Below are 19,707 nucleotides of genomic sequence, written 5' to 3'. Positions count from 1 at the left end.
CACCCACAGAAACATACCCCAGCAAGGAGTCAATGCCTTTAGAAGAGAAGACAGGAAGGGAGAAAGTTGGTCAGAAAAGAAAAAAAACAAACACAACTGTGTCCCTTTAAGGAACTAGTATAACCACATCTCTAACTCAGTTTAGTAACTAGTTAAAGTCAAGTCACTGGCAGCTCTGTCTCTCATGGGAAATGTAGTCAAGGTAGATGCAGATTGTTGTATTTGAAGAACTGAAGTTTTGCTAAGTGAACCTTTGTGGCAGTCAATCCAAAAACACCTTTTTGCTACAACAACAACTTGCATTTATATAGCGCCATTAACATTGTAAAAACATCCCAAGGTGCTTCACAGGAGCGTTATCAGGCAAAATTTGACACTGAGCCACATAAAGAGATATTAGGACAGGTCAACAAAAGCTTGGCCAAAGATGTGGGTTTTAAGGAGCGACTTAAAGGAGGAGAGAGAGAGAGACGGAGAGGTTTAGGGAGGGAATTCTAGAGTTAAGAGGCGGCTGAAGGCAATGGGGGAGTGATTATAATCAGGGATGCACACGACTTTGTTTTTAAACAGATCAGACTTGAAATTTACAATGTTTACACCTTATCCCAGCCACAAAGAGTAATGGAATCCATAAAGAATTTCTATAGAAATCAGTCCATTCTGCTTTTTTTTCATTAGGTTACAATGGTTTTCATTTCTCAAACTGACTCATTACATCATCCTGTCTTTTCCATTTTCCAACCTCTCTGTTCTGCTACCCTTTCACGCTACCACCCTGAGCTTTCCATTTTCTAATGTGATTCTCCTCCTACCCCATAACACCAAGCTGTGATTACCGTGGCTCTCACTGCATGATCCTAACTTGTGCATTTCCCAGTCTGGATATACAGCTCCCGCTGCATAACTGTGACTTTTCTATTTCTTAATTTACCTATGTTATTCTACTCTGGCTTGTCCATTTCCCCATCTTCCCGTATTAATATCCTTGTACCATCCTGACCTGGCCATTTGCCAATCTGCCTGCATTGCTCAGCATCACGATAATCTGATAGCTATGGCTCAACAAGTTTAGCCAGTGAGGAGCTGAGCCATATAGGCAATGTCCCAGATTCATTCTATGCTAAATTAGTTGACTTGCAGGGATACAATTGGCTTGGTCACAGCTCTCTCTCTCTCCCTCCCTCCCTCCCTGTTTCTCACTTGGTTTAAGGAGAAGAAAATCAGTTTGGCTTCCTATTCCTGATTGCTTTTCAGAGATCCATGCTGGACAAATTGGGGTTTTGCTATGATGTCTCCAATATCTAATAGCCCAATATCTAATAGCCTGATGACACTCACTGTCCAAACTCACACATGAACAATGGCTACCTGGGCAAGGTGTCAGAGCTTGCTCACCATTCACCTATCAATGAGTCAACACCTTCAGGAGAGGAGGCAAGGGAAACAGTGGAGAGAAAGAGCCTTCTATCTGCTCATCGCTTTGAGTTTGTCCATGCAGCAAGAACGCTGTAAGTTAGAAGATATTTTTTAAAATAGTCCATCGTTTATGTTGCTTTGTGGCAATATATCCTTCTACACATTTTCCTTTTGAGGGTTCCCGCCCACAAACTGCTGCTGGTGACGTCTGGATGTCCCTGTAGCCAATTGCAGGCAGGTGATGAAACAGGGGATTATAAAAAGGAGACGCTCAAGTGTTCACTATTATATTATAAAGATGTCTATGCGGGCGAGGGTTTGGCACCTTTTTGAGAAACAGCTTGGATCTTTTCCCAAGCAGAAAAGATCGGTCCACTCTGTGGGTATAATCGGAGCGCCATTCTCCTATGGCCAGGTAGATTTATATAGCTTGCATTTTAAAAAAATGAATGTTTATCAGTAGGAATTCGCTCACAAACGCCAGTACCTTTGTTGTAATTATCATTATCCATAACAACATCTTGTGCATGCTGCATTGATTGGTCTGTGTGGGACGATTAGTTTTACTATCAATAATTCTGGCCGAGCTTTATTTTTAGACTATATATAAAATAGATCATTTAATTTGCAGAAACGGCGAGGAGTGGAAGGTGGGCCCCAAGCAATCAGGGACGCTGGGTTAGTGGAGAGACTGTCCAGTCTAGGTAAGTGGACGGGTACGTGTAATAATGTAGGAGTGGAGCAGCAGCCGTGTCTCCATCATCACCACCACCACCAGTGCCGCGGGATCCGCACTGAGCTTAACCGGTGCCCTGGCCTCTCAGTCGGCGGAGAGCCCCGCAGGCGCCTTGCAGCCAGATTTTGATACGGACGGGTGTGTGTGTGTGTGTGTCCTCTGCACTCGTAATACTTCCCGAGTTTAATCAAACATGCTCAGACAAAAACCGTTCTGAATTTTTTTCTTTAAAAAATCGCAAGTTTGAAGAAAACAAGGTTCATGACCTTCACCTTTTTTGATTGATCTCCCGGGCGACCCATTGTTGGCTTATCAAGTTTCGGTTTTGTATTTAAAAATTAAGCAGACACTGTAAATAACTAACTTGCGCCATTACACTACCCCCTCCTCCTTGCTTCTATTATTAAGACTTTCCACCACATGGTACAGAATGTCATGTGGCGATAGGAGCTAGCTGCTACACTGTCGCCAGGACATTGCTTTGTAAAAGTATTGCTCTAACAAGTGTGAACGAATGCTGAAGATTTACCCCATTATTATACTCAATGGGCTACGGTGAAAGATGAGCAATGCTACCTCACCCACCCCTGTGCATGAAACCAAAAGAGGAAAACGCTGGAACTAAACAACAGATTTGTCTGTATCTGTAAAAAGAATGGAAGAAAAAAAACTTTTTGGATCTGAGAAAGTCATTGATGTGAAATGTTAACCCTCCTTTCCCCTCTCCACAAATGCTGTCTGACCTGAGTGTTTCCTGTTCCAGATTTCCATTATTTTGCATAATGTTTTGGGTATCCTTCAAAACGAGATTAACTATGAAATAAAAAGGTGAAAAAGGCATGTGTTATGGCAAATTAACTGATGGCATCACCTAGAAATGGCTTAATTGAAAAGTAAGGCACTGAATTGATATAACTGGTCTGTCTGTTCACCATGGGTAGTTACAATGCAAAGACACCGACAAGGCATCTCAGTTGACATATTAATGACCTGGACTTGGGTATACAGGGCATAATTTCAAAGTTTGCAGATGACTACATGAAACTTTAATATAGTAACAGACTTCAGGAGGACGTGGACAGACTGGTGAAATGGGCAGATGCATGGTTGAGTTTGAAGTGGTACATTTTGGTAGGCAGAATGAGGAAAGGCAATATAAACTAAATGGTACAATTTTAAAGGGCGTGCTGAAACAGAGAAGCCTGGGTGTATGTACACAAATCTTTGAAGGTGGCTTGACAAGTTGAGCAGGCTGTTAAAGCATATGGGATCCTGGGCTTTATTAATAGAGGCATAGAGTACAAAAGCAAGGAAGTTATGCTGAACTGGGACTGCACTGCCTGAAAGGGTGATGGAAGCAGATTCAATAGTCACTTTCAAAAGGGAATTGGATAACAACTTGAAGGAAAAAAAATGACAGGGCTATGGGGGGGGAAAAGCAGGGGAATGGGACTAATTGGATAGCTTTCACTGAGTCGGCACAGGCACGATGGTCCAGATGGTCTCCTTCTGTGCTGTATCGTTCTATGATTTTATTCTGTTGAGCAGCATAGTAATTCAACACCTGAACTTCCTCTCTGCTTCCAATCCTACTTGCATGCTTTTCTTCAATTCGAACAAAGGATCCACACTGGAATCATTAACCTGTCTTTTCTCTTTGCAGATGCTATGTTTTTCCAGCATTTTCTACTTATTTGATTTCCAACATTTTTGTTCTTGGCGGTACCATTCTAATTTCTTTAACTCTGAATGCAACTGCCTGGCTATATCTTGTGTAAGTGCTATGGCACTCTAGTTATGGGAGCAATCAGACCTGTACCTTGCTTGATATGGGCATAAGCTGTAATTCTACTAGTTGAGGGGAGGAGGAGCTCAATTCACACCAGTGAAGGTATAACTTTTCTTTCCATTATTTTCCTTATTTTGTTTGGGATACTATGCTGACTCCAGCTTGTGCTGGAAAAGGTACAGTGTTGGGGAAAGAGGAGCATATAGCCTACCACCTACCAATGGCAAGCTTAATGCAAGGTTCAGATTGATAATATGCATCTATTTGAGGGATTGTTGAAGCTGTGACAGTTACAGGAAAATAACCTGTTTTGGGAAAGGGAAAAATGCCCTATTTTGTTTCTGGCACTCCTGCATCAAACCAATGACTTGAGATGGTCTTTTTGAAGATTGTCTAGTTTTGCCAGCTTTGGATTTGATGATCCTACACTGAGAATTTGGTGCTTAAATGTGCACAGATGGAAATTTGGCATCAAATTCTTAACATTAGTAAGACTGTAGTACAAATATAATGCTAATTAATGGGTGTAACTCAGTGATAAAACCTACAGTATTTTGGGTTCAGCTTTGCAGCACCAAACAGGCAAGGCTGGACTGGGATCTTAATATACCCAAAGGATTCAGCAATCCAAACTAAAACTATCAGTAAACTCTTGCTGTCTGTCTTTTTTGGACATGATACAAGATTTTTGTTGAACACATGATTTTTATAGAAAGTTGTTGATCACTTCATCCTGTCCCACAGCTTCTCCTGTGGTCCACCTTCATGGCACTGTCCTTGCTTGGTTTCCACTCTTAGCCATCCAAACATAGCACGTCTAATATTTTGACTACTTCTCCTGTTCCTACTTTCATCTCTGGATACCCTGAGGTTCCGTCATGGCCCCTTCCTACGTTCTTCCTCTTGCTTAAGTTAGAGGGATACCAAAACACCCCAATCAAAAGCGTATTGTCTTACTGCTTGTCCAACATCAAATTGTGGATCAGCCAGAACTTCATCCTCAATATGAGCAAGGCTGAAGACATTGTGTGGTTCCTACCAAAAATTACTCTAGCCCTCCATTCCATCCCCTCCCTTGCAGCTCACTCGAGCTGAATCCAGTGGTCTGCAACCTTGATGTTCCGTTTGACTGAGCTAAGCTTTAAACACCAAATACCATCTATCACAAAGATCACTTAGTTTCACCTCCAGCTGTAACCTTGTATGTTCTTTGCATTTCCCGGCTTGACTTCTCCCAACGCTCTCTTTGCTAGCCTCTTGAGCTTCACCTTGTTCAAATTCCTGTCCACATCCCATCTAGCACTACATGCTGCTTTCGCATTACCCTTATCCTAGTCAATAATTTGAGTTCAAAATCTTTGTCCTCAAGCAAATTCCTCCAGGACCTTACTGATTCCTACCTCCTGCAACCTGTACACTCGACTCTTCCAACCTAGCCTCTTTTGTACCTTCTATTTTACCAACCTTTCAACCCCATCTTCAGTGGCAGGACCTTCAACTGTCTTGGCCCTATGGTCTACAGCTCTCATTTTCAAAAGCCCCTTTAAAACCTACCTCTGACTAAGCCTTTGATCTCATCCCCTAACACCTGTCTTTGTGAAGTAACTAGCTAATTTTTTTTAAAAATTCATTCATGGGATGTGGGCGTCGCAAGCAAGGCCAGTATTTATTGCCCATCCATAATTCACCTTGTGAAGGTGGTGGTGAGCCACCTTTTGGAACCGCTAACGACTGAGTGGCTTGTTAGGCCATTAAGAATCAACCACATTGCTGTGGGTCTGGAGTCACATATAGGCCAGACCGGGTAAGGATGGCCGATTTCCTTCCCTAAAAGACATTAGTGAACCAGATGGGTTTTTACAACAATCCGGTAGCTTCATGGTCACCATTAGATACTAGCTTTTTATTCCAGATTTTATTTAATTAACTGAATTTAAATTCCCCAGCTGCCATAGTGGGATTTGAATTCATGTCTCCAGATTATTAATCCAGGCCTCTGGATTACTAGTCCAGTAACATAACCACTATGCTACTGTACCTGTAATATTTACTATTAAGCATTATAAATCAAGTTGTATGACAGCTGTCTGTCAAATCTGAAACAATTATTTTGTAATTGCTTGACATGATTAGCAGCCCTTTTCATCACTAGGTGTTTAATTGTAATGAGATTCAATACCATACAAACTACAATTAATTTGTTCAGAAGGTACACATTTAAGATCCCTACAAATGAGGACTGGTGTGAAGCCATGTCTTGACATTAGGAGACTGTTTGTTTGTTGATTATGGAACATTGTTATGAAAGCCTTTTACTTTCAACCTTTTATTGTGCTATAATTTCAATCCTGGTTTAAAACTTTATACAGTGAGCAGGACTATTTTTCCACACCTTCGCAAAACCATGGGGTTGGTGCAGGAGAAATCGGAGGTGTTGTATTCCAATACGCTGCCCTTAGAATATCAAACAGACTTCCGATTTCTATTCTCCAGCCTCCCTCTTCCCCATGTTGCAAAATTCTTCATCTGACTGCTGAGATGAGAAGGCAGCCATCAACTTCTCAGAAGGGCAGAGAAAGGTGTGGTAGAGCAAGCAATAATTTAAGAAGGTGGATCCAAGGAAGTGGTGTGCCCTTGCTGGTGCTGATAATTTAGGGTTAGAAAGACAACTGAACTAAGTTTATGAATGTTAAACCCTTTTTAAAAAAAAAATCTTACTGTATCGTTTTTTTTGGGCATCACCATTCTGCAAGTCATACCTGCAGCTACACACTTCTATGGCTAAATGGAGCCTCATAAGCTCCAGCTCACTTACCTATGCCTGAACATCAGTAATGCAGTGAGGGAAAATTTGCTTTGTTCTGACTTTGTGGACAAAAGCACAGGGGACTCTTTCCTCCTCTTGCCATCCACCCCCCCACCACCCCCAAAATACACCCACACATTGTAAAGCTGGTAAACTTATCTTGGCAACTGTCAGTGTTCTACACAAAATAGGTTCCACTGCAATGTGAAGGACTTTTTTTTGTCACTAGACACTTGGCTGAGGAGGGGGTTAAGATTATATTGGCTGCAGCATTCAATGTTTGATGTTCCAGAAACATTCCTACTCCAATTTGATGGCTCTTGCTTTTGTTTTTCTCCTTGTCCTGATAATATACTGGTTATGGCTCTATTGATGCTAACAGTTCTTTGATACCTCAAAGTATCATGGGGGAAGTCTAGTCGGGGAACGTGGTAGAACATCTAATTATGAAGGGCTGAGCCGAGTCCTTTTGTCAGCCGAGCTAGCTATATACGTGGTTTCCAGCAAGAGTCAGTAGATAACTGTTAGGACCAGGAATCCCGGCTGTTTTTGTCCCCTGTTGAGTTTAGGAGGACTGACTTCTATTTAGTGTGACTCTGCCTAAAGATCAGCAAACTCAAGTGAACCAGGGACCAACCTGGTCTGTAATCCTTACTGTTCAACTGAGCAGTCTATTTACCCATTCAGGAAGCTTTAGTGCTGGGCCTGTGTGAGGTAATGTTGGTACACATTTACAGCCTGGTTCGTTCTTCCGTCTCCCATATGTAACCACTTTTTAAAATATTTATTCTTGGGAGCCCATTTTTTTCTGACACTCCTGCAAATTTACTGAATTCTAATTGAGAATTTGTCATGATGGAATTTGAACTCTAGCTGGTGAGTTGCTAGTCCACCAGTACCATAACCACATTATTGTACCTGTAAAGTAACACAAACAATTGAAGTGATAATGGAGTAGTTCTTGTTTGAATTGGAAAGGGAATTCTGCCCAAAACAAAATGGGGAGGGGGACAAAAATGGTGGTTGAAATTGACAAATCCTGCTGTATTGGAGATTCTACACCCAACATTTCCTATCACTGTAGAGCAGCAATTAATGAAGATAGCAATGTTTTATATAGTGGAAAAAGTACAAGTTGGAGGAAGTCATGCTGAAACTGCAATGCTCAGATCACATCTGGCGTACAATGCCCAACAGGCCAGAAGGGAGACAGTTAGACCTTGGACAGATAAAAGCTTCAAGGTTGATCCCTAGCATCAGATCTCCAAGTTGAGACTGAAGGAACATTGGCGGCTTTGCAGCCTTTAAGGAAGGCAACCAAGAGGTTATCTTGGATGTACACAAGATAATTGGTATTAAAAAGGTATGTTCAGAAAGTTGGGTTTAAACTGATCGAACAAAGGGACACTGGTGTGCATTAGTAATGGGCAAATTTAGGACCGATTTCAGGAAGTTGCTCTTCAGATAGTGATCAATACATGCAATAGGCTTCTAGATGAAGTGGAAAACCCTAGAATCATTTAAGAATGCTGTGGGTTTTTTGGATGAAAAACAAACGTGCCAAATCCTCAACCAGATTTACCTTAGAGTGCTAAAAGTAGCTTGAGTAAACTGAACCACCATGTACCTTGTGCAGTCTGCCTCTTCTTTTGCCCCCTCCCTGCATTGGCTTTGGAAGGCATTTTATGTTCTCAGTTCAACTGTGGAATATTACTATGGTAGATTTGAGCAGTGTTGCCACCTTAACTGAGAAAAAACATGAGAATGTTAAGCCAGGATCTCCAGCAAAATATATAGTATTCTTTTAAAAGTATTTTCAGTTGTACAATAGATGGGATTACATTCCCTTCTAGTTGTGTTCTGTGCTTTACAGATTGAGACTAGTGTTGATACAAATGTCCTATAGCTGGTCAGAAAAGTACAATTGGAGCAATGATAGCTGAAATATTGAGTTCTTGCACTAGTGACCAAAGCTGAATTAGAGTGCTATACAGTGTAATTTAATCTAGTTATCATATCTGCCATTATCGCTCAAGGTATTACTAGATTACAAACAATGCTCCAAACATGTGATGGAAAGGATCCACTTTTAAAGCAATTGTGCACCCTCCCCCCTGGCACTGACTCCTATGGAGAGATGACTGAGTACAAGATGATATCAACTTGTTTACTGGACCAAGTTATATTATAACATTTTCACTCATGTATGTTTGGACTAAGTGGTACTTACCTCACTTGAGGGGGATGCTTGAGGATCTCTCTGGTAGCACCTCATTGACTTGGATAAAAGGACTCCTTTTGTTGAGGTATAGTTTAACAGGGTGCTAGGTGCTCTCCAGCATTACATTTGTACCCAATTCTGTCCACACACATGCACTTTCAGCAGGAGTCAGTGAATAGTGTGCTGGCTTGAGAACCCATTCTCCCTGAATGGTTGTTAATATTTAAGACCTTAAAGTAGCATTTCCTCTGAACAGTAATATTGTGTTGAGCTGACAATGTTCCCCATGGACAGGAAATGTATTCTTGAGCTCTACCCTTGCAAAGGCAACAATGGCCTGGTAAGCAACCAGAGTGTCAAATTTTACATAATGTTCTTTGTTTCCAGCCGCCTTGCAATGGCGGCATTAAGAAATGCAAGACAGTTGGCACAGACTACAATAGCAATGTTTATTTGCAAGTTAATGAGATGTATTAGTGACAGCTAGCAACAATCTCATATGTAAAGTGAAACTTTATTCCCATTTTCTTAAGTAAATCAGATCAAAAGTATAAGCTTGTTGTATTCTCAGATTGATGCTGGCTATCTTGACTGTTACAGAAAATGAAATTTATTAAATGGCATAACATTTTATAAAAAAAACAACCATGATTGCAAACAGGTGAAACCACCAATCATTTAATACTTGGTTTATTCATATAGTAATGCACAGGTTCTTTTTTAAAAAGCATTGGAAATTTAACTTCAAAATATCAATTCTTATAGCATACATTTCTCCACATTATAATCTAAGATTATTGCACACCTTGTGTAATGGATGAGAGATATGCATCCTGCCCCTCCCCCATTCACTGTCAACCTCTGCTTGTTTATAAATTAAACCAACCTCAACACTCTGCAATAAATCAGCTTGATCTGTCTTGAAACAATTAGGATGCCTTGGCCTATATTTACATGTTAACAAATCTGCAGAAATGCATGTCGACTCAGTTATAAAAACTCCCATCACCCTTGGGTTTGCTTAACAATCTCTTACACTGACCAGCATTGGAAAATTGACTGAGATGACAGTTGCTGATAATAAGTATCATTAACTTGCAATATCTGGAGACAAGGTATGAGAATACTCACATACGTCTAGAGTTTGGTACCTGGGATGATTTAAGTAGTAGAGAGGCAAGCAGATGCTGCTGAAGCTCTGCAACTCAACTGGTGAAACCACCATGGTGTGTACATGTGGTCAGAAGGATAATGGTAATGCATTTGTGCATCTAGTGATGACTTGTGCTGTCCAGTGCTTCTGGTACCTGTTATCAATCTAGGGAGGACTCAAATCCACACTTGTCAAACTACTGACTAGCCTCCTGTGGGGGAAGCAAGCAGGTTTCTAGAATCTAGACGACCCAGTTAGGGATGGCAGTTTGCAACCAAGTCTACTCTCTGTGGCAGATTCTCAATCAGAAAACCAAACCAGGTATGTCATTAGTCCTGCATGGTACTAACAATAGACCAGCAAGTCTGGCTCATTAAAGGAACCTGGAAAAGTAGACCTGTCATTTGGAGCTGGTATTCTTCCCCTTCTGTTCCAACCAACTCTGATAGCCAGTGCCATGTAGATGATCTGATTTGGACATCAGCAGGATGCTTATCACTGTCCTGTACAGTACTAAGCTGCATTGTTGCAGCTAACTAGACTCCAGCAAAGCAGATGTGCACACTTGAGAATCTTTGGTCTGCCAATTCACTTAAATCCAGAGAGTTGAAGCAAGTAGAGAATATTGGGAAAGAGTAAACTGATCAGGCAAACTAAGCCCAAAGATTGTTGTGTAGTTTGATTCAAACAAACATGGCCACCCAGCTGATTTATGCTTTCCACACAGTTTAAGGATTTCCAATGTTCCTTTTTGAAGTCACTAAGATGCCATTTGTAATGTAAGCTGTAGATTGGTACTTTTCTAAAATTCATCGTGTTTGTTAAATTCCAGGTTGCAAAGTGTACGACTATGGAGATCTGAGTTTCACCACAGTACCAAATGATACACCATATAACAACATTGTCCACCACCCAAGAACAGTGGGTTTAGCCAACCAGTCATTAACTGAAGCAGTCAGCCGAGCAGTCAGTGATGGTCACCTAAGCATCATGCTTGGTGGAGATCACAGGTGAGTCCACCAACTGCAAGCAATTAGTTTTGTTGTTTCAAAACTATAAACTAAGTATTGTTTGTAGCTGCAACAAATTGACAGACTGCAATTTAAATTGTTTCGGAATCTTGTGGCAGATTAAAGACATTAGCTAAATCTGAAAATGCTATTTCTCCGCACCCCGCCCCCTGCAGTGCTAACCACAGTCCACTGGTAACTTTTTGCTTTTCTTTATCATAAATATCCAGTTTAGGAATTGGTTCAGTCCACGGGCATGCACAGCAGCATCCTGATTTGTGCGTCATATGGGTGGATGCACATTGTGATCTAAACACACCTCTTACATCCCCATCCGGTAATCTGCATGGACAGTCGGTCTCATTCCTTATAAGAGAGCTCCAGGACAAGGTAAAATTATCAGGACTAAGTCAGCTAACTGACTTCTTGTTAATTCATTGTTCGGAAAATCGAGGACATGCGTATCAAATGTCCTGGATTTGACGTAGTTTGCTTCAGCTGCATTGACTCAGAATATTTAATTTGAGCAACTTTTTAGAAGCTACATACTACTTTTGGGAAGATAAATACTAATTGGGGGCTTATGGCAATGTGAATATTGGGTACACTGCAAATTTACCATCTAAATTACAATGACTTTTTTTTTAAAAAGATACCACCACTTCCTGGATTTTCTTGGGTTTCTCCTTGCATTTCAGCAAAGGACTTGGTTTACATTGGACTACGGGCTGTTGATCCTGCTGAATAGTAAGGACATTTTCTTCTTGACTCAGTTTGCCTGCTATCTTAAGATATAACAGACCAGCACACTATCACTTAGGTGGCTGGTAAACTTGTTTCCATACATCACCCAAGGGTCAAATTAAAATGAAAGTAACTTGGTGATTCAGGAAAAACTAACCATTTTCTTGTGTAACCTATTCTTTCTTTAAAATTGATACATTAACACTAAATTACTACTTATTTACATTCCTTATTCAAATTACTGTAATTCAATCTTAGTGCAAAATCACAAGATTGAATAGAATGCAGTGACAATTTAACTATTAAACTTTTCTTTATACACAAGCAGCTATCATTGCATCCTGCACAACATGTATAATTGAACATTTTTCAGAAAGAAATAGCTTGCATTTATATAGCACCTTTCACATCCTCAGGATGTCTGCAGTGGTTCACAGCAAACAAGTTAATTTAAAAGTATCACTTATATGCAGATACAGCAGCCAATTTGTGTACAGCAATGTCCCACAAACAGCAAATAAGATAAATGGCAATTTGACCTGTTCTGTGGTGTTGGTTGCAACATGAACATTGGTCAGTACACAAGGACTGCTGCCGCCTTGGAAAGATAACTAGTATGTGACTTCTAACACTCCCTCAAAGATTGTAAACAATTTTACAACACCAAGTTATAGTCCAGCAATTTTATTTTAAATTCACAAGCTTTCGGAGACTTCCTCCTTCCTCAGGTAAATGTTTACCTGAGGAAGGAGGAAGTCTCCGAAAGCTTGTGAATTTAAAATAAAATTGCTGGACTATAACTTGGTGTTGTAAAATTGTTTACAATTGTCAACCCCAGTCCATCACCGGCATCTCCACATCATGACTTCTCTCAAAGATGCCATTCCAACAATTTAGCACTCTTTAGGTTGACACTTTGGTGCAGTACTGAGGTTGTGCTCATGTCCTGGAGTGGCCTTGAATCCACAACCTTCTGACTCAGATAATAGTGCTACCTGCAGTTTATAACATCAATTTTTTTTTTTTAAATTGAAATGTTGATTTCTTACAGCTATATCATGAAAAATTTTGGCATCCAGTACTTCTCAATGAAAGAGGTGGATCAACTTGGAATACAGAAAGTAATGGAAAGAACATTTGATCATCTTATTGGAAAGTAGGTTGGAACAGAAGAATTAAATGTAGCTATGTTGTGCAGGTGTACTATATTTTAGGAAAATGTGGGACAATTGCTTTTGTTCACTAAAGGGAACAGCTATCTTAATTGTATTGATCCTTAGCTAGGCCAGTTCATAACTATGCCATGCAGTGCAAATTCATAAACCTGAGTTCACATTGGGGAAAGCCAGCAGTGAGTCATACTGAATCACTTTTGTAAACCATTATCCAGATCAAAAGTTTAACTAGCAGAAGGACCAGAAGCAAGTAATTTGTCTGCATTCTAGTAGTGGAGTGGCACAAGAACCTGAATTGATGAACTAGAATTGGCAATATGCCAATTAGAACTTGAATAGTGGGTATACCAACAGAGGCTGTACTCTTCCCTGGGTATATAGAAAGTGATTTTTGTAGGGCGCATGGAAAACTAGATTTAAGTTTTTTTTTAAATCTCAAAAGCAAGAGATTAGTTGTAATTTTTTTTGAGGTAACATGAAATAAGTATGCGAATCTAAATTGGAATGTGTCTTTTCAGACAAAAAAGACCAGTGCACCTGAGCTTTGATGTAGATGCCATTGATCCATCTTTAGCTCCTGCCACAGGCACTCCAGTGATAGGAGGACTGACCTACAGGGAAGGAATGTATATTGCAGAGGAAGTGCATAACTCAGGTATGAAACAGATAATGGCCAGAAGCAGCTAGATGATTATCCAAAGATTGGTACAGTGCTTAATACAAAAATTACAATTTTAATTGGATTGCTCTTGGTTTTGTGTGTTGCTGCTGGAGATGAGATGGCTATTTTCTTAAGCTGGCTATTAGCTTATACTGCCAAATATAATAACTCTTGTTTCTTGTGCAGGAATGCTATCTGCAATGGATCTGGTGGAAGTCAACCCTAAACTTGCAACTTCGGAGGAGGAACTTAATGCTACAGTAAACACTGCCGTAGATGTCATCTCTTTTTGTTTGGGACAGGCCCGAGAAGGATCCCATGGCAAAATTGATGAATTACCGACGCCCAGTGCAACATATGAAACAAACGAGCAGACTGTACGGCTTTAGGACTTAAGTTGGATTGTTTGTACAAATCCATATTCCAGAACAGAGATTTAAAGAGGAATAGTGCATTGGGTGGGGGAGGAGGGAAAGAGAAACTTTCCTGCCCCTGTTCCACATACACTTTCACCTTGGGATATGCTAAAGGGACACAGGGTGTTCTCAGACCTTCACCTTTATCCCTCTTATCTACAAGATAACATGAACACCACCCAGCTCTGAGCTTTTCAGTACATTCCAGTGTGAAGAATAGGACAGATATCACTTCCCTATTCAACTAACTGGAGATAGATCTGGATAAGCCGTTGAAGCAGCTCTTTTCTGGTCAGGAGAATCAAGAGTGAACCTTCAGAAAGGCTCTGTTTCTTTTTCAGATTGATTCTTCCCTCCCACAATCCCAGAGTATACTTTTAGTAACCTATTAAAAAAAATTGCCTCAGGTCAGAAATGTAACTTATGCTCAAGACCAATAGAACATTTGTTAAATATCAAATGACTTTATTAAAAGTTTGTGCACATTACTACAATGTAGTTATTGGCAACAAAGTTTAAGGGACTGATCAAATGCAACTTAATTTGTTAAGTTTCTTCGCCTTACTCAAGATACTTCACCTGCAAGACCCATTAAACCACAAGGAAGTCCTCACTAACCAAGTTGAGTATGCGATGGAGAATGGTTCAGCAATAAAAGTACTTTATATTGTAGTCCTCTTCAATAGTCTCATCTTTTAACACTGTTGCAGGCACAGAAACCTGTGAGCATCATGGGAAGCACTTAAAGATGAGTTCCCGGTATTGAAGCTACATGCATGTCCTACATTAGTGGAAGAACTTGAGATATACAACAGTTCCCAGAATTGCCACTTCCAGAAGGATGATAATGGCCAGTAGCAACTTGTTTGTCATAACCCTAGAGAGATCAAAATGTTAATCTTTCAATTATAAGGGCCAGAAATAAGTGAAAAATGTATTGCCTGTCTACTCTTTCAACTATGTCAAACTCTGGATATTGCAGCTGGGAGAGGGCAATCTAGCCTCATCAGGTCTGAAACCTTCCTTGTATCTTTTACTGTAGAAGCTGAACTTTTATGGGGGAATCTTTATTATGCTATCTATTCCAACAGTTAATCCCTGAAAAAAAATATTCACCACCCTTCTGAGAGAAAAACCTCATTCTGCTATTCAAAATAAAATGTTTAGTATAACATTTCAACGATTGAAAGTGTTAGTCCCTGTAGACATAATTACTTACTAGTCTAAGTCTGTACATAGTTTGTCATAACTGAGTTCCAAGACATTTATTTTGAATGAAGTGACAAAAGCTGCTTATATTGGTGCTGTCTTATTCAGATTCCATGAAACCAATTAAGGGGAGCCAGCTCCCAGTGTTTACATTGGTAGTGGACTCACATTGGGCACAGGTGTAGGCCTACAGCAAAGGAAGTGGTCTTGGACACCAATCCCCTTAATTCTAAATTAAAATGCAGAAGCACAATTTTTTTTTAAAAAGCTATCCAGTGCTTATGGAAGATTTTCCTTCAAATATCAGAGCAAATTCAGACTGCAGTAATTCCATTTCATGTACCCCTGAGGAAGACAATATTATATATGGACTAAGTCCCTGCTCCACCACAAACAGGAGCTAGCCCAGTCTTCATTAACCACTCACTGTTGATCTTCAATTGAAGATCAAGTTATTAGAAAATATAAACATCTGTTCTAAGAAATATCTCTCACTTTGGAAAGCATATGTCAAAGAACACTCAAATTTCCACCTGGTGCAACAGTTAGTGTTTCTTTGTCACTATTTTCTCCAAGATTTCTTAAACTCTTACCTTCTGGACATGGCGCGTAGTATTTTCCGACTTCGGCTCAAATTTTCACCTGTGTTTATTAGCTTAGGAACAAACAAACAGAAAGTATGAACAGAGAAGGGGGGGAGGGGAATTTCAAACTACGCAGTTTATGATAAATACATTTTGAAACCTTAAGACATTTCCTACTTGCACACGTTAACCAATGAAAACTCACCCTATCTTTTGAACGTTCCAGCTGCTCTCGTTGCTCTCCAAGTTCCTCAATTATATCCGAACCTATCTGATCAGTCTCTGCTGCTATCCTATGAGACCGGTCTATACTCTGGGTAGCTTGGTTAAGACTGTCTGTACCTTGCAAAAGCAAAGCACGCTGGGATACCAAGTGACTCTGGAAAAAAAAGATAAGTCTTTATGCTTAAAGCCAAGTTACATTTGAGCTTCCTTAACAAAAAATTAGATATTAAAAAACATAGAACAAGATGGTCAAAAGTTGTCAAGTGTTTCAAATGCACTCACTTATGGGAAGGTGAATAGAACAAGAATTTCTCTCTACTTCAAAGGTTTCAGAAATTCACAGGATATTTTCTGCCCTTGGAAAGTCACTCATTACCTCATGCTTCACAAAATGCCCCACCCCCAATTTGATAAACATGTCTCACCCTACACTCCTATTAGCCAATCAAGCTATTATCGACCTGTCCTACAAGATGGAGGAAGAAAACTTTTTTTTTTAAAAATTCCATTTTGTTTCTGATTGATTAACCTTTAGCCTATTGAAAAGCATTGTTAGAAAACAGAAGAAAAAAAGCTGGATAGGGAGGCAGGTTGACCTGTGGGACTCAAATTGAATCTAGCCCAGACTAAAAGGGATGAATGTCTCTTTGTCTCTTCTCTCTACTGGCTGCAAGAGTCCTACGTGGAATGTGAGCCCAAGTCCACAGCACAAAATAGTCCAAATTGACATGGAACTGATCATCTCAAAGAGCCCATAAAGATGGCTGTTGCAAGAAATGAAAACATTGTGATTTTTCCTACAGTGCATTTTAATGTTCAAGAAAAAAAATACTTTGGATCTGGCCTATGATATACCTGACCTGGGAGTCTTGGGGTGACATATGGATTTAAGTGTTGCTACTCCAACTAATATTCCATCACTGCTAAGCTCTACAATTTGCCAATAAAAATAAACATAACCGACATTTGTGTGGCAAGCTAAAAGTTAGCCCTAAAGTAAATAGAATATTCTATCAGTGATACATATGTATTAAACCTACATGTAAGAAATTGGATTTATATTTCAAGTCTCACAGGATAGAGGAGAATGAAGTTGCTACAATAAATCTTTCTAATTATAGTACTCACACTTTGTTCATTTTCAGTACTGTACATAGCATACTTAAAGTCACTACGTGCTCCATAGCCAAGATCACTGCTTCTCACATCCCGCTGAAGCTTGCTCACATCTTTCCGGTACGATCGGATTTTGATAGTCATCTGATTACGATATGATAGTGGTGCGTTCCTCAGTTCCTTTTCCATTCCATCCAACTAGAAACAAAAGCATGCAGCAATGAAGGGTGCAAATTCACAAATGATAGGAGCTGCTGGCTGGCCCAGTAATTAAACTATTTTACATCTAATAATTTATATCTGGATTAATCGAATAAATCAAAATGCAGAGTCTGGAAAGTCATCCGCTGTCTAGTAAAATATTCACTTCAATTGTCCCAAAGAAGTTTTTCTGCCCGTTTTCTTCCCTTCAGTACTTACTACTTCATTTGCTTCTTCAACCTTTTCATCTATCTCCCGTAGAAATCTTTTCTTCTGTTCTGTAAAACATCAAATGAAGTTAAATGTACAATTACAGTAAAATGAGGAGTTGTACCAGGATACAACTGTAGTGAAGCTTCACTTTATAATTTAAATGGCCCAAAGGCCTGGGCAATCAGTCATTGATTGCATAGGCTTTGGCATTAAATTCTGAAAAAAAATTCCACTTTGATTTGAATTTATACTGGCAGCACTGTGGAAAATCTAGACCATATATTCTAGCTCTCCTGTAATTCCACATCTTACACTGTTCTAATTATGGGCATAACTGGTCATGGCAGTTTAACACGGTATATGAAAGAACTGTACCATTGGGTGATAAACTGCAAATGCCTGCCCGCCTGCCCTTCCTTGATTCTCATGAGTTCCCAATCTCAAGTTAACTTGTCAGCAGGAGATACCTAATAGAGGCTGTATATTTTCCCAAAGGGAGGAAGAGAAAGATTTAGACCAAGAGGCAAGTTATCAAGTGCCTGCAATGCACATCTCTTAAAAGCTGGTTTTACAGTGGTAAAAGTTGTCCACTTGTCGTGTTCTCCTCTGGCTAATGATGCACTAAAGAGTAGCAGAAAAATAAATTAAAAGATGGGGTGGGATGAGTGCAAAAAACCTGAACCAACCACAATTAAAGAAGGATTATTGATTTAAAAATTTTTGTAAAAACAGTAGAATGCCAGCACATAATTTGTTGCAACATAACAAATTATTCAACACATTAAAAAGACCAAATCACAGCAGCACTATTCTTTCAAACAATTACACCAATGCGGCACATTTTGCTGATATCTTATTCCTGTGAGGAAAAGACTTCTGTGAAGAAAAAAAATCAAAACTGTAGCAATTGCAAAAATATTTGTGCTTCATCTGTGTGCATTCCAGTCAGCAGGTACAAATATGGTTCAGCACCCAGGAGATTCTACACTCAGAACTGATCTCTGATCTCCAGTTTCTTAGCTGGGAGATACACTAGTATTGGCTTAAGAACGTGGCATGATCACCTAGGTTTTGTATGCTAATGCACTTACACATTATTTAAAAGACACTGCATGTACATTTAAATAGTAAGTTATGCCATCTTCAAGATAACAATGTATCTGAATAGTTCTTACCTTACCATGGGCTGAAGTGCTGAGACAGAACACAATTGCCATTTAACAGTTTTAGTTCTAATTATGGGCATAACTGAATATGCTAGCTATTTAAACAGAGCTATTTTTCCCTTTGCATTTCAGTTACAATATTAATTTTAGTTATTTTGACATCACATCTGTCCACACCACTACTTGGCGCGTCGCCTTAATCCCCAGGAAATCCAACTCACTATCAATCCCTTCTGAACTAATTTAAGTATTACTCATGGTACATGAGTTTATCCAATAAGGCACTGTGCACTAAAGGATTTGTTGCCCATTATTCACATTGGATCCATTTGTTGGATGAATACATCGGATATAACAAATCCATTATATTTTGCTACATTAAAAGGTACAATAAAAATGCGAGTGTTTGTTACCCTGACTCTCCCATCATGGCCAGTAGTTGAAGTGAAATCTGTTAAAAGGAACTAAGAAGCTATCGTTGACCTTTCACCTGCCCATAACCATCGTACAGGCTTCTTTGTGTCTCGCTCATGACGTGCATCATCCCCATCTTTCTCATTCCTGTCTCTTTCCACATTATTCACACTATTCCAAAATCTGTCTCCCTCCACATCCCCATTTTTCACTTAATTAACAAAGTACAAAAACACAGATCTATATACTACAAGAAAGTATCTGAGATTTACGGTAAAATAGTGAAGCAGATTACAAAAAGTTCCGACAAAGGGAATGTACACCCAAAGCTTAAATTCATCTTTTCTCTTTGCAGGTAGTGATGCGCTTACTATGTATTTTCGGCATTTTCTATTTTTAATTCAGATTCCTACATTTGCATTTTTCCTTTTAGTTCTAGAGGCAAAGACATT

The 19,707-nt window shown here is 39.6% G+C and overlaps 2 protein-coding genes across 3 annotated transcripts in view; one reads left to right on the top strand and one right to left on the bottom strand.

Annotated features, from left to right (window-relative positions):
* The first annotated feature begins 1,695 nt into the window (after positions 1-1,695).
* Positions 1,696-14,799, top strand: arg2 (arginase 2). Of its 2 annotated transcripts, XM_067991350.1 has the most exons (8): positions 1,696-1,831; positions 2,048-2,120; positions 10,954-11,131; positions 11,362-11,521; positions 11,784-11,878; positions 12,927-13,031; positions 13,569-13,705; positions 13,898-14,799. In XM_067991350.1, the coding sequence occupies exons 1-8, from the start codon at positions 1,715-1,717 to the stop codon at positions 14,098-14,100; spliced, it is 1,068 nt and encodes a 355-aa protein (XP_067847451.1). In that variant the 5' UTR covers positions 1,696-1,714; the 3' UTR covers positions 14,101-14,799. The 2 variants fall into 2 exon arrangements, with proteins under 2 accessions (XP_067847451.1, XP_067847452.1); XM_067991351.1 differs by lacking the exon at positions 2,048-2,120 and having other exon boundaries at positions 1,750-1,831.
* vti1b (vesicle transport through interaction with t-SNAREs 1B) overlaps positions 14,572-19,707 on the bottom strand; it is a 20,023-nt gene continuing 14,887 nt past the window's right edge. Inside the window, exons 2-6 of the mRNA XM_067991354.1 lie at positions 17,682-17,740; positions 17,274-17,459; positions 16,126-16,299; positions 15,930-15,991; positions 14,572-15,004 (exon numbers count right to left, since the gene is read on the bottom strand). Of these exons, the coding sequence (XP_067847455.1) occupies positions 14,914-15,004; positions 15,930-15,991; positions 16,126-16,299; positions 17,274-17,459; positions 17,682-17,740 (572 nt within the window). The 3' untranslated portion in view covers positions 14,572-14,913. The remainder of the gene's footprint in view (positions 15,005-15,929; positions 15,992-16,125; positions 16,300-17,273; positions 17,460-17,681; positions 17,741-19,707) is intronic.

This window comes from Heptranchias perlo, chromosome 10 (assembly GCF_035084215.1).
Source record: "Heptranchias perlo isolate sHepPer1 chromosome 10, sHepPer1.hap1, whole genome shotgun sequence".
Taxonomy (NCBI): domain Eukaryota; kingdom Metazoa; phylum Chordata; class Chondrichthyes; order Hexanchiformes; family Hexanchidae; genus Heptranchias; species Heptranchias perlo.
The sequence above is the reverse complement of the archived record's forward strand: the minus strand, read 5'-3'. Positions and strand labels throughout refer to the sequence as shown.

Coding starts and splice junctions, on each gene's coding strand:
- arg2 (XM_067991350.1), top strand. CDS start 1,715: ATGTCTATGCGGGCGAGGGTTTGGCACCTTTTTGAGAAACAGCTTGGA. Junction 11,132..11,361: donor ATGCTTGGTGGAGATCACAG/GTGAGTCCACCA, acceptor ATAAATATCCAG/TTTAGGAATTGGTTCAGTCC. Junction 13,706..13,897: donor AGAGGAAGTGCATAACTCAG/GTATGAAACAGA, acceptor TTTCTTGTGCAG/GAATGCTATCTGCAATGGAT.